We start from the raw sequence: 15,298 nt of genomic DNA, 5'->3' as shown, positions 1-15,298 counted from the left end.
CCTTCCTGTGTGTGTGTTCTCTCCCTGTTCTGCATGGGTTTCCTCCGGGTTCTCTGGTTTCTTCAATTGGCTAAAAAATAGCAACAAAAATACGCAAGAATCGCACAGAATAACAGGCATTGGTCAAAACACCCTCAATGCTGAAAAATCACCTGCAAATGACTCAATTGGGATTACACAGCAGCAACATCGCACACTCCTGCAAAAACTTGGCTGAATCATCCTGAGAAAAAGGGTCTTTAAGACCGGGATGTTCCCGAGTTAACAAGCAGGATCACTATCATAATAATACCTGTGTGGATTACACAAGTCAACACAACGCAGGCAACCCGAACGCTTTTGGTAACTTCTGCTGGTGTTCTTTCACAGTAACATCAGCAGGCCTGCTGCACACTCTCAAAGGCCTTTTCACTTGTTACCGAAACCTTTGGCTTTTGTGTCCCCCCCTCCCTGGGCAAACGCCGCACGCCTTATGGTAATGAGGTCAGCTTGTCAGCCTCATGCACGCACACAGCGATGCCTAACCAGGCCATGGCTAGAGACAACCGAGGGTTTCACGATTCAGCAGGAGGACCCCCCCCCCAGGCCCATTCTTGTTCTGTGCCCTTGCGGACAAAAAAAACTCTCCCCGCCCGTCGTGCCGTTGCAAACACCCTGCATGTTTTATTTTAACCAGCCAAATTGCGATCGGCGAACGCATCAAACTCATCCACCCGGTGGAAAGCCGGGAGGGATGTCCAAAAAAAAACCATACAACGCGCCCAACGAAACTGCTCGTTACGGCGGCTTTACAACGGTTACTCTCGCAAAGTGAATCACTAGAAAACAAGTTAATGGCAAACTTGAAAGTGAAATACGGCAAGAACATCTAAAAAGAGAAACATGTGGCACGGTGCAAAGTGCATTTATTTTGTCCTATCCAACATTGCTGTGTATGAACGTACATGTACAGCTCTATTGGGAATCCATTGCTGGATGAGGGTCCTCCACATTGCTCTGCGGGTCACTCGGGTTATTTGATCCGAGGAGCACATATCCAGGCTTAACCCTGCTTGAGCATCTGACGACATCGGAATCAATCCAGATGATTTGAACATTGGCTGTGTACAGTAATAGAGTTCTGCAATCATAAGCCAATTCCCCAGCACTGTCTACATACAGGAACCACGGTAATTAAACATTACATCATCCCTATTGTGTTTGCTGGTCAAGTCGCATTTCATCCATCGGCATCGATTCTTACTCACGATCCATCGGCATAGATTCTTACGCACGATCCATCAGCATCGATTCTTACTCACGATCCATGCGCCGAGATTTGTGCATCTCAGAATAAACGGCTCGTGCTTAATGCTAATTATATTTAAATTGTCCCTTGAGGATAACAAAAGACAATAAAATCATTCTTAGACCTAATCATAACCCCGAAATTACGACAATTAATCGAATCGCAAAAACGGATGAAATCTTTAACGGAGTGGAGTAGTGGCGAATTAATTAGCATGCCGAGCTATGAACCTGAAAACCAGTTTCGATCCGGGCCACGGCTACCATCCGTTGAGAGATGTCCAAACCAACGTCCCACACACTCCTTCACCAACCGGTACTAACCAGCGTGGGCAGCACCCAGGCCTGGATCAGACATCACTCGCAACTGACGTGAGCTGTCATTGGGAATCAACTCGGGTCGCCTGGCTAAGAGCATCGCATGCCAAACACCGAGCCACCGCTCCACCGAAACGTATGTAGAACTTCTTTCGCACTCTACGTAGCCAAAAGTGCTAACACCGATGTCTATACCGACGGCTCTAGCCAGTAGCCCCAGGCTCGTTTCAAATCATTGCATCAGGCAGCACACGATTGGCAATGGGATTACAGGCGAGACTCCAGGATGCTGCCGTGGTGTAAGGGTGAGAAACACTGGAATTGAAATCCAGGAGGTTGCTGCTTCGATTCCATCTCCTGGGTAACAGCGGTTGAAACAATGGAACAGGTTTGCTCAAATCTCCCCCCCCCCCCCCCACCACAGCCTCTGTAAAGCCAGCAGTGTAAATGGGTTCACCAAATCGGCAGGTCGCGTATGGTGGGGTAAAATATGGGTAGGCCCAGCCTCTGCCAACGTCTTGTTATCAACGTGGAAAAGTAGACCAAATACCCTCTAGAGTTTACGCTGTCGTGCGGCCCGTCCGCCAGCAATGGCATAAGCTTTTTTTGCTAATTCTGCTTGTTTACCCAGACAAACCTCACCGAGTCTCGCGACTCTTTTTGTGGATGGTTCTGCCAAGTTGTTTGCAGTCAGGGGCGATACGATTGCTGCGAATAATCCCAATTGAATAATTTCAGGGGTTTAATGAGAAAAAAAATTGGGAAAATTTGGACCACGACGCCGGCACACAATCATCCACTCTCGCCAATAAAACATGACCGGGATCTTTTAAACGTTCACTAGGAAGAAGACGGGGCGCATTTTTACTGCTCGCGGAATTAGCCAGGGCGGCCACTGGATTACAACCATGAACATCAGCAACAAGCGGGGAACGCGCTACCGCTGGATCACGTTACTGCCTAATAGAGGGGCTGCACCTTTTCGTTTCACAGTGGCTTAAACTGCCCCTTGCGGACCGAATAAAACGCTATGGAGCTGCACGATGCAAATGCTGATTTCAGCAGAAAAAATGAGAATGTGACACTTTTGATGCCAGTCGTGCGCCTAGGTAATCAGCACGAGTGGGAAGATACTAGGGGATGGAGAGAAATCCCTGTCAACGCACACACCTTTGATCTAGTATCTCGAGAGAAGTCCCGGCAATTAAGGAAGTGGGCTAACAGAAGGGCGATGGCATTCCGTTCAAGGGGAATTATCTTAAAAAAACCTGCCAAGGTGTTCTGTGCGGCTGAATAAAAATGAGCAAAAATTCCAGCACATTGACTGCTCTTAGGCGGTGTCAACTTGGCCTTACCACCAACGGCAAATACATTTTGTCCGAATGCAATCCAAGCTGAGACCATCCCCCCCCTCCCCCCCCATCGGATGGCAGAAACCGTACAAGCCACTGCAATCAGCGGAATTCTGCCTAGAAAGGTCAAAAGTCAGAGCTTATGACACGTGATTGTCGCATGGTGGCCAGCCATTCAAGCGCTGTCCAGTGTGAACCCTGCCTTGCTTCCGAGATCTGATGGGATGTATGGATGCATGCATGAAGAACTTCGTTCGCACCGTACGTAGCCAACCGTGGTAATTGTAGGTGATAATTGGATGCATTGTGGGTGTTTAAACATTTCGAATTTTTTTAGACCATTTTGTATTTTTTCTTCACATTTTCGGATGACTTCCCGATGTGCAGTTTAAGATGCCTCCGTGTCGACGATCGTGCCATCACCCGATGCCGCGTGACTCCACTCACGATGGCTGCGCCCAGAAAGCGGTGGCACAAGAGTGCCACTCCCGGTTTTTGTATAGAACCAAAAATAAAACCAAAATCGCGATCATCTGAAATTTGGTATCTCGGCCTGAATTTGGGATTTTCCCGGTTAATGCAAAAACCCGGGAACGCGTGCTGTTGCATAGAGCTCGTGCGAAGATATTCATTCAGCCGAGTGGCAGTGGTTCAGTGCCCTCTACTCACAAGCGGAAAGGTGGCAAAGCTTGAATTATCGCGAGGGGTCGACTCAGCTCTTCATCGCAATGGAGACAGTGAGTAACACTTTGCGGAAGGCGATCAGAAGTCTTCCTATAAATTAACACGGATCTGCCATGGGAACGTGGAATTTCCACCCACGTTGTAAACAAGAGAAACGTGACTCCCTCATCATTTCAGGAATAAAACTCACTTTTACAATTTTGCTGTGGACGGCATAAACTTTAGGGGGGACTTTTTGTCTGGCGTGGCATTCAAGTATTTCCTCGAAGCACTTGAAGAAAATGTGTCAACTGTCTTCCATTATACTTACAAGTTACAACATAACATACACATGCAAACTATTTCGCGAAGGGAAGTGCCTCAGTTATGAATTGAACTGGGAAACTAAAGATGAGATTTCACTATCTCTGGGGAGTATCCAGAATACAACGGTCGGTGCGGTTATAAAAACACACGCACGCACCGACATTCACCGACACATACATAACCAGACCACAGTGGGCTTCCATCCTCACCCTCAAGATGTGAACAGCAACAAAATGTTGGCTTATTTTTTTAAAGGAGGGCACAACTTAAAATTTAATCTCTTATCATATAGCTAAAAGCTTTATGTTATGCACCTATGCTGCGAGTCTCAGGGTTTCCGACAACGTTAATCAGAAAAAGCCTTTAAAAGTCAAAGTAAGGCTTGTCATTAAAGGTGCCCGAGTGATGTCGCCGAGATGATGCTGTGATGAAACACAAATAATGGTGCTGGACAGCCCACGACACAAAGCCTAGATTCGTGTCTACAAGAAAACAGGCATGTGGCCGTGGCCGACAACAGTGGGTACAACTCAAGACAGCGCGACAAAGGAATGCCAAAATTTAGTCTCAGGGCAGACACCGTCTGCGAGACGCGTGCTCGCACCGGTTGCCGCTCAGCAGTGCGCGACGCGCGTGTGCCAACGGTAAGCCTCCGTGCCTCCAGATTTAGCCGCACAACTATTCTTAGGAGGCCCCGAGACTCTGCTCGCTCTCCCGAGCGGTGTCCCTCACAGAGGGCATTCAATCGAGCGCACTGGGCGCATGCATCTGCCGCTGTGGAATCACCGCGCAAATCGTATCCGAGAATCACCGACAATTATCGCGGAGAATCGCGATTAGCAGGACATGAGCTCTGGGCCACTTTATTTGCCATCTACTCGAATGCTAGTGCGATCGCTGGTGAACAGAAGGTGATGTAACGATCCTTCGATCCTGGTCACTGCTGCAAATGACAATTATCCTGGTCTCAAGCTCTGTTACACAAAATAAACTTTATTTATACATTAATATTGAGTGTAAAATTGCCTGTGGCCAAACAACACCAGAATGCACGCGATCTTTTCAGGTCGCGGAAGCCAAACAGGGTGTGGAGCCTGGGAGTGTTTGGATTGACGTTGAACACCGTGCAAAGTGCAGGCCGTATACGCTGCCACGGGGGGGGGGCCATGCCATCGGCAGAGGGCAGTGCAGCGGCAAAACGCACACTCAAACGTCTCCATTCCTACCCCACCTTCACCAAACCACACTGGCCAGCAAGGTGAAGTAGTGTCAAATAACCCACAAGTGGTGACAAGTGTCACCGAAACAACGCCGCTGAGGAAGGCCAGGGAAAACAATGCTGAACCGTTTCCTCCCTCGCTATGGCTCAAGAAGCCAAGCACAGTGAAATGTTGTGATCAGAAGGGATGGAGAAAAACTTGATCCATGGACCTGAAATTGGGCAGAGAAGCTGAAGGAAGGAAACCTAATAAGGTTAGGGTACGTGCTTCAAATGGCTTCTGTAAGATTAGTAATTTTCCTATTCATGCGGGATTAGTAAAAAAAAGTAATCTTTAAACAGTTGCTGACTACAGACCCAAATGGCCTAAAACGTTAAGCAGCCAGCAAGAAACAGCAATCTCACCGTTGGAATAAGTGTGAACACGTTACTTGAATTGAGGAAAAGTTAAGAGCTTGGGAAAAGAGACGATGGGAGAGAATTCCAAAGTCAGACAGTGCAAGGGAAGAATCAGAAAGAGAACCATTGTAATCTGCAGTGTGGTGGGCGAGTGAGTGATTGAGTGGGAGAGTATGTGGGTGGTTGAGTGGGTAGATGAGTGAGTGGGTAGATGGAGTGTGTGTTGTTGTGACCTGCAGTGTGGTGGTTGAACATAGTGTGGATGAGATGAAGTAGTCAGTGTCTGGTAGACCGAGTCAACATGGGACGAATAAACAAGGGACAATCTTCTTCTTGATTCTTTCGGTAAAGTCACGTAGAAGGGAAATAATAAAATAATAAAAATTAAACATAATAAAATCATAAAAATAAAACAAAATAAAATTCTCACGTTTCAGCCACAACACAAGGGACGAATAAACAAGTGACGATCACAGGGAAAGAACCCAAAGGCTAAATTTTTATTTAAAGCTTTCGTGACTGCAGGGATTCATATTCTTGGTTCTTTCGGTAAAGTCACGTAGAAGGGAAAAATAAAATAATAAAAATATTGTTTCCCTACGTGACTTTACCAAAAGAACCAAGAATATGAACCCAATGGCTGTAGCGATAAAGAAGCCACTGCCCACCGGTGAGTGACAGGAGTGAATAATTGAGTTCTGAATCCATCAACATAAATCACGTGACCACTGCAGCCACCACATTCATGACATGTTAATGAAGGAATTGATTCTTGGGATGAATCGTGACAATTGAAATTGCCGACGGTGAAGTTGAAGACAGTAGTCAGCTGAGATTTGTTTGTTCCGCACGTGCACGTTGATCCTCAAACACTCCCTGTTGATTTGCGTTCTCTTACATAAACATAACTTTAGAGATGTACAAAACTTGATGCACACTTTTAAAAAACGGCAACTAATATTAAACAGCTTCCAGCTTTTGTTTACTGCGGTATCCTGCTCTAGTTGTGTTCATTATCGCCGGAGGAAAATTATGACATTGCACCAGAAGAGTCGTTTAACAGGTGCAATGCGACACGACGTGGCCTTCTCTTTGTGCCAATACCACTTTCCCGCACGGCTCCCAGCAAATATGCAGGGGACTGATCACCCCATTAATAATTGACAAAAAATTGAGACTGCTGCTATCTCCACTTATCGATAACCAGCAAATGCATACCAACATTACTACAGGAGATCTACACGTCAAAAAAGATGGTCATCTGCTCCACTACGAAACACTAAAAAATGGACGTGCTTACATTTGTATTCGCATGTTTGTCGCTACTGCCAACTGCTGAAACTGGTTTTGCACCCTTGTTAATGGACCCCTATTTTTTCTTCCATTTCACGCATGCGTCGCTCAGATTCGCACGCACCGTTTAACTATGACCAAGTCACACAGTCCGCCCGATCCCATTCCATTAGGGAAGCAAACCAGAGTTGAGCCTGGGTAGTGTTTGGATGGGCAACCACAAATTTACAAACACGTTGTTATAGGGCTGGCGGGCAGCAGAGGGCAGTGCAGGAATAAATACACTGTTGTTCTACACTATGCTTTCACAACTATGCACACTGCGTTCACCAACCCACACATACCAGCATGTTAAAGTATGGTCCAATAACCCCCACGATCCACACACCATACACAGAGGCAGTCCCTTTATGCAGAATTAAATTAACATAAGGGCAGTAACATGCGCACATGTACAGTTTGGGTTTTGTATTTTACATAACCATACCATGAGGATGTGTAGTTAACACCACTTGGTTCGGGCCATCAGTGGAGATGAACACTGCCTTATGTTCAGGCACACAGGGTGAAAACACTTCCATTGATGGGCGCCGCGGTGGCAAGATGTGCAGGAGGTCGTGGGTTCGATCTCGACTTTTACGCCTGTATATTTAGAATTGGCATGTTCTCCCCGTGGTCACGTGGAATTTTATCCGGGTCCTCCGGTTTTTCCTTCACATTTATAATCAACATACGCTTAAGAGTATTTGGCTGCAACAAATTTCCACGTGACAAGCTACTTCACTGAGCTACCATTTGTGGCCAGGTCTCTTCTAAAAAATTACTTTCTGGCTCAGTGGGTCTTACCTGGTGAAAGTTTTTAAATAGTTTTAAATAGGAGATGCTTGTGTGCCATTAACTCTATTCACAAGTGGAAAAGGAACACGAGTTACTTCGCTTGGTTCAGTATTGGGTCATAAAGAATAAGCCCGCTTACAGTCACGCGCGTGCCTGACTGCAAACTTTCAGTGCAGGAAGAGGAATGAAACTTTCTTCACGTTAAGTCACTGAAAACAGCAGGGACTCGTGGCCATTTAGATGTGGAAAAGACACTAAATATTAGTAAGGGGAAAAACACACTGTAACATGTCAATATGCAGAGTACAGTTTATTCACGCAGAGCATCTTACACGCAGTTTCACTCATCACATTTTTTCAAGGTTATGTAAATAAGCTGTACGTGCTGCTGTTTCGCTTGCAACCTTACGCACTGTTCTCTTGACCGCATCATTTTATCACGACCAAACAGAATAAAAAGTGAAAGCCAACTTAAAAGAAAATAAAAATTTCGCACAAAATCTTCAACGAACAGCCAAAAGTGACCATGTGGCTTACGGGTCATGGCACTAAGCTGCCAACAATGTCATCTCAGGCTCGAATTTGAGTAACCACCTGAGATTAAGCCATGTATTCAAGTGTAGCGAGGTGATAATATCGGATGTCACCACTGACTAGACAAAAACCGTGGCATTGCAATTGGGTTTTTACTAATTTGGATTAATTCAACTCCAGGATGTAACGTTGCAGTTTCTGAAATGTGAAAATCTTTGCAAGGTATTACAAAGTAAGCACCTAATGCAGATAGAGAAACGAAGACGACGGAGAGGCCTACTCAAGTATTTACAAATGTAATGCCGAGGCGTCATCTTCCATTACCCGAAACTGTGTGGTGCAGTTTTAGCCATATAGTTCTGGATGGAAATTTCCACACCATATGACACGATTTCAAGAGCACATTTATAATTGGAGGAGGGGGGGAAGGCAAATAAAGTATCGGCTTCATAGTCACGTAAGTGCAGCCATCATTAACGAATGTAAATGTGAAGTACTGCAATTCACGTATTTAATGTCGCAGTGCCGGTCATTTCAAGCAGCAATGACAATGGTTTTTTTTTTATGTGAATAGGCAGAAATGCCTCAAATGATACGTTTATAACCTCGCATGTGGTAAGTAATGTCTGATAGAAAGAGATGGGAATGTGATTAGGGATACATGTTCTTGGTTCTTTCGGTAAAGTCACGTAGAAGGGAAACAATAAAATAATAAAAATATAAAACAATACAATTCTCACGACGTTTCGACTGCAACACAAGCAATCATCATCAGGTGTGAAAACCACAGCAACATTTTTTTAAAAAGTGGCGTTTTTTAACGTTAGCACCACGGAGAGCGATTTGGCAGTTATTCAGAAGTTCGGAAAAGAGGGGGGAGATGAAAATAATGGAAGCGGTCTGAAAGCCACCGTAAGCGTGAAAAATCAATTAAGACCCGAAATGGTTTATCAAATCCTTCCAATGATTGCTAAGCCAGAATCCATCTTCTCGGTTGAAATTGTTTCTGTGTTTGTATATGTGGATAGCCTCATGAACGAATCTCTCATGGTAGCCAGATGGCTTGCAAAGAACCTATGTCTTGGAGAAGTCAATGTCATGTGAACCTACTGAATTATAACAGTGATCTGCCACGGCCGAGGTGATGGTCCTACCGTGTTTTAGGTCTGCTTTGTGTTCACGGATGCGGTCCGAGACATGTCGTTTGGTTTCTCCAATGTAACTACTACCACAGAGGCAACTTAGTTTGTAGACGCCAGGGTACTGTATATCCGGAATCACATCTTTTACAGACGGAACCAGATCACGGATTTTATGTAATGTGTTGAATCGGACCTGGATCTTGTGTTTATTCAAGATTTTGGAGATCCTTTTTGTGATCCCCGCAATGTAGGGTAAAGTAATGGTTTTGAAAGGCTCCTCAAGAGGGTCCTTCTTCATGGTTGGAGTGATAGCTTTGCGGATTGTGTAGTCGGAGTAACCATTAGCCTTAAGAGCTTGATGTACGCGCTTGAGTTCACTGGCTATGTGTTCCTGGTCAGATATGCATTGGGCTCTATGGTGCAGAGTCTTGATGAGGAAATTCTTCTGGGATGGATGGTGGTGGGAATTCGGTTTCAGGTAAGCATCCGTATGGGTAACTTTCCTGTAGACAGAGTGGCTCATTGAACCATCAGGTCTCTTTTTTATTAGGACATCCAAAAAGGTAGCTTGTCATCTTTTTCGACTTTCATGGTAAATCTGATGGCTGGGTGTATGGAGATGATGTGGTCGAGGAATTGGTCTAGAGCAGGCCGGCCATGTGGCCAGATGACAAAGGTGTCATCCACGTACCTCTTCCATAAGGTTGGGCGCAGAGTGGCAGTCTGGATGGCGTCAGTCTCAAATTTCTCCATGAAAATGTTGGCTACAACTGGAGATAGGGGGAGCCCATTGGGGTGCCCCTCAATTTGTTTGTAGAAAGTTCCATTCCAAGTGAAGTATGTATTGGTTAAGCAGTGTCTCACCAGGGGGGGTACCTCAGTGTTTAGTCCTTGATGAACCAAATCTTCAATGATTGTGATGGTGTCAGGTACAGGAACTTTGGTGAATATGGAAACTACATCAAAACTGACGAGCAGGTCGTCTGGGGGACAGGGAAATATCCGTGATTGTTGATACCAGGTGAGTAGAATTTTGTACCGCAGAGGTGGTTTTTCCAGTGAAAGGCCGCAGGATTTCAGACAGAAAACGAGCCAGTTTGTAGGTGGGGGAGTTGATACGATGGGACTTAGGGGTATATCTACTTTATGTATTTTTGGTAAGCCATATAATCTTGGTGGCCTGGCAGCAGAAGGTTTCAATGAGAACCGTTTGGTTTGATCAATTAATGCGGTTGAATCAGAAATGATTTTGTTGGTTTGTATGACGAGGCTGTTGGTGGGATCTCTTTTTATTTTTGTATAACTGCCATCGTTGAGTAATTCTTGAATTTTGTTGTTATATTAGATTTTATCCATGATGACAGTGGCATTGCTCTTGTCGGCTGAGAGGATGACAATGTCATCCCTCTTTTTTATTTATATAATTCAAAACGCTCATCTTTGCTGAGGTTGCTAGCTGGCATCTTTGCGTTTTTGAGGGTTGCAGCGATTTCAGATCTTTCTACGTCTGCAAAGCTATCACTTCAACCATGAAGAAGGACCCTCTTGAGGAGCCTTTCAAAACCATCACTTTACCCTACATTGCGGGGATCACAAAAAAGATCTCCAAAATCTTGAATAAACACAAGATCCAGGTCCGATTCAACACATTACATAAAATCCGTGATCTGCTTCCGTCTGCAAAAGATGTGATTCCGGACATACAGTACCCTGGCGTCGATAAACTAAGTTGCCTCTGTGGTAGTAGTTACATTGGAGAAACCAAACGACGTCTCGGACCGCATTCGTGAACACAAAGCAGACCTAAAACACGATAGGACCAACACCTCGGCCGTGGCAGATCACTGTTATAATTCAGTAGGCTCACATGACATTGACTTCTCCAAGACAGAGGTTATTTGCAAGCCATCTGACTACCATGAAAGATTCGTTCATGAGGCTATCCACATATACAAACACAGACACATACAAACACAGATACAAATTCAACCGAGAAGATGGATTCTGGCGTAGCAATCATTGGAAGGATTTGATCAACCATTTCGGGTCTTAATTGATTGTTCACGCTTACGGTGGCTTTCAGACCGCATCCATTATTTTCGTCTCCCCCCTCCTCTTTTCCGAACATAGATGGACTCGTCCACCTGGATAACTGCCAAATCGCTCTCCGTGGGGCCAACGTTAAAAAAACGCCACTTTTTTCAAATTTTCTTGCTGTGGTTTTCACAGCTGATGATTGCTTGTGTTGCAGTCGAAACGTCGTGAGAATTTTATTGTTTTATATTTTTATCATTTTATTGTTTCCCTTCTATCTGACTTTACCGAAAGAACCAAGAATACGAATCCCTGCAGTCACGAAAGCTTCAAATCAAACATGATTAGGGATGTCTTTACCTTTAAAAGGCATGAAAGTGTTCAAGTAACACTTTGATCAGGGGAGTACCTGGAAAAATGTTGGGTCAATGATTTTCCATGAGAAGAGCAATAGTTGGACAGTGATGAGGAGAGGAAAGGGCGTATGTTTATATCTGCTGCAGCAGGGATGGTCTATCATGCTTCTCTTAACATGCACAAATAAGATTGGAATAATTGACCCGAGGCAGGAAAGACATCCTGAGAAAGTATGAGTATGAATACTGGTGAGCGGGAACACACCCAGCGGTAAAACACGCACAATTACTTTCAACAAACACAATGTACCTTACCAAGTAGCTTGCACTCATGTTGACAGCCACCTCTTTCAGTATGTCAAGTGTTAGAACTGGGAAAATAATGATTTTTGGAGAGGATTGCAAAGTTATTTTGCAAATGGGCTCATTGCTGTTTAACACTTTCTGTGATATCCATAATAAAGTTTTTTTTGGGCTAGATTGCATAAATATACATCCTTGAATTGTAAATGTTGTGGGTTTGCTCTCAAACACACCGGTGTGCTGAACTAGTAACGAAATGGCATGTTTTGTTTACGTGACAAACCTTACTAATTGGCTGTATCGGGTGGTGGCGGGTTTAACCACACATTTGTATTTAAGCAATCTAACCCAAAAACCTCTATGGGCTCATTATTGTGAATTACTTTTATGGCAACATGTGTGGCTTTGCAGTGCATCCAGCTTGATATCCAGGTTTTTTTTATGTATACAAAGGCGGCTTACATCTGACAAGCAATTACCTCCTTTAACTGGTCACACCCTTTGAGAGACACAGCAACCTTGTTATCAATCTTGATTTGAAGCTTTCGTGACTGCAGGAATCCATATTTTGGTTCTTTCGGTAAAGTCACGTAAGTAGAAAAACTAATAGATCACGCCGTTTCGATCGCAACAACAAGCGACCATCTTCAGGCGAAAACGGACACCTGAAGACGGTCGCTTGTTGTTGCGATCGAAACGTCGTGATCTATTAGTTTTTCTACCTACGTGACTTAACCTTGTTATATTTATAAAAACATGAGGCTCCTTTACCGACACTGTGCACATTTCTCAATCATTGAGACAGTGGACAATTCTTATTAATTTCTCCCCCCGAAAGTCTACTCAATTGTCTCTAGGTCCAGTAACTGCTCTTGGGCTATAAAGGATGCGAATTGTTCGTCCACTTTAAGATATTCTGCGTTTATGGTTGGGCTAAGATAACCACAGATCAAGCAGCTCGAGTGCATCTCCACTCACCTGCAGCGCCGCCTCATGTTGCGCTCACCTGTGCCGTCTGGCTTACGACTGGAACACCGCCCTCAATCATGGCACAGCTGACGAAACTGCACTCACATGCACGGCTATCTACAATAATGTAAGACACGTCAGACTATTCACATGCTATGCATGTGTAAAAAAAATCAATTTAGAGGTAAAACTACATCACCATTATGTGACCATTTCCGTTTCATGTTAAAGACACCTTTAACCCAGATGTAAACTGGCACCGACTGTGTATGTCTATTTGATGCACTAATGATTGTATCCTAAAAAGAGACATTTAATCACGCAACGTTATAATGAGGGTTGTATGTAAATCATGTTTTAGATTTTGAAATGTAATGGGGAATTTTTTTTTACTTTCCATACAACATTCACTTGAAATCCTAGTTATGATGACTCTTCAAAGTTGTCCTGCATCTGGAATTAAACCAGTATCGTTAACACTGCTAATTTAGACAGACACATGGGCACTTAACAGCTCATTTGGACGCAGATTAATAAATGAATGGCAAGACCATCTGGTAGGTACTTTGGCCTAGCAGTCTTAATCGGAATTCCTAAGCCTCATCTTCGTTACCTTCAGTTGTCGCCAACTTTGTACAACACGATAGGTGCTCACAACTCCTTAAAGCGCTTACGGGTAAACCGAAATTAAGTGGGGTGGGTTATACATGAGCACGGCGTGAAAAAACAATAATGTCTGCGTACACACCGTACTGTATTTACATTGTAAAAAAGATGGTGCGCGTTGCTTGCTCACCGCGCGGATGTTGTGAGATTACAACCAGCGCACGGGAGGCAAAGAGCGTGTTTACGCACACATATCGCGAACGTGTGTCCAAAAACACCGCAACTTGGCTGGGCGACGAGCCAGCCGGGGTTCAATGTACAGCACGGTCGAGTTCTCACGCAATCGAGTTGAAGAGGTCACCAAAGGATTGGAAGCGCTTGGCGCAGTGGCTTTGGTCGCACAATACACACCTCGAGCGAATTAGAGACATCATCCGAATCGCCTCAAACGAACCCAAGTGGAAACACCCCGCCGCTTAAGGTTCATTTTGTTCTGTGGACACGGCGTTTCCCTCGCGCGCGAATTAACCCGAATGCTATACTCGGCGCCCGCATTAATTACAGGCTTAAAACCCCGTGCCATTACCAAGTTTCACGTTAACACGCGTCGCTCCCAGATAATTCCACAGCTGGAACCTGCCCGGGCGCGCTACTACACCAACACAATGGGGGCTTATCGGGTGGCGCGACGTCGCCCAGCAGCAGCCCCCCCCCCCCGCTCCACCCCCCGGGGGAGTGTCCCGTTTGGCGGGCGCAACTACTAGGAAAAACGTAAGGCTTCACATTCCTGTGTAGGCCTCAAACACTTTTTTTTAAAGCGGCACAGCCGCGCGCAGGCATTGCCGCTCACGCTCGCGACTACCGTCAACCATCACGAATGTAACACGAGCAGAAGCAGCAGCATCGGCACCTCTGAGGCGTCGTCGTCGTCGCTGGGACCGGAGAGACCTGCGATGAGGTCTTCGCGGATGGCGGCGACCAGGGTGTGCGTCTTCTCGATCAGACCCACGGTGGCCGCCGCCGTCACAGACACGGCGGCAGTCACCGAGTCGATGTCGTCCTCGCCGAAAGCCTCGGCCATGTCGCGACTGCGCGTGCTGTTTGGCTTTTGTTTGTTGTTCCCCGGTCGGGCCTAAGCTGAGCCGGGGCCGCGCGGCGCGCGCACACGAGGCCGCGAAGGGAAAAAAAAGTTGCGTGACCTCTGACCTCCTCCTTCTCTACTGAGCCCCGCCCCTCGAGCCCAGCCCCTTAACCCCCCCTCGCCCCTCTCCTTACGTAACACGCGGCCCCACGCCCACCTCGCACGTGGTCACCCCGCCCCCTTACCGCCCCCCACCCACCGCGTTTCCGTGACATCACTTCGCATGATACGCAAACCCTTGGGCGTCCTCTCCTTCAGAGACGTCATCACGTACAATAGATATCCCCCTCGAAACGAATTCCCTCCCCCCCCCTTGGGTTTGGCAACGTCATCACGCACGATACGCCCGTCGTGGAACTCTGCACCGAATTGTTGGTGATGTCATCACGCACGATACGCCCGTCGTGTAACAGAGCACCGAATCGTTAGGGACGTCATCACGCACGATGCGCCCGTCGTGTAACTCAGCACCGAATTGTTGCTGACGTCATCACGCACGATACGCCCGTCGTGTAACC

General features: G+C 45.8%; 1 protein-coding gene across 1 annotated transcript in view; it reads right to left on the bottom strand.

The window, feature by feature from the left end:
* Positions 1-14,872, bottom strand: part of LOC116951079 (ankyrin repeat domain-containing protein 17-like) — a 112,092-nt gene extending 97,220 nt beyond the window's left edge. Inside the window, exon 1 of the mRNA XM_076073227.1 lies at positions 14,550-14,872. Coding sequence (XP_075929342.1) covers positions 14,550-14,720 — 171 coding nt within the window. The 5' untranslated portion in view covers positions 14,721-14,872. The remainder of the gene's footprint in view (positions 1-14,549) is intronic.
* Positions 14,873-15,298: the final 426 nt, after the last annotated feature.

The sequence above is a fragment of the Petromyzon marinus genome, chromosome 41, assembly GCF_048934315.1.
Source record: "Petromyzon marinus isolate PM22_M1 ecotype Great Lakes invasive population chromosome 41, UKy_Petmar_22M1.pri1.0, whole genome shotgun sequence".
Classification (NCBI taxonomy): Eukaryota; Metazoa; Chordata; class Hyperoartia; order Petromyzontiformes; family Petromyzontidae; genus Petromyzon; species Petromyzon marinus.
The sequence above is the reverse complement of the archived record's forward strand: the minus strand, read 5'-3'. Positions and strand labels throughout refer to the sequence as shown.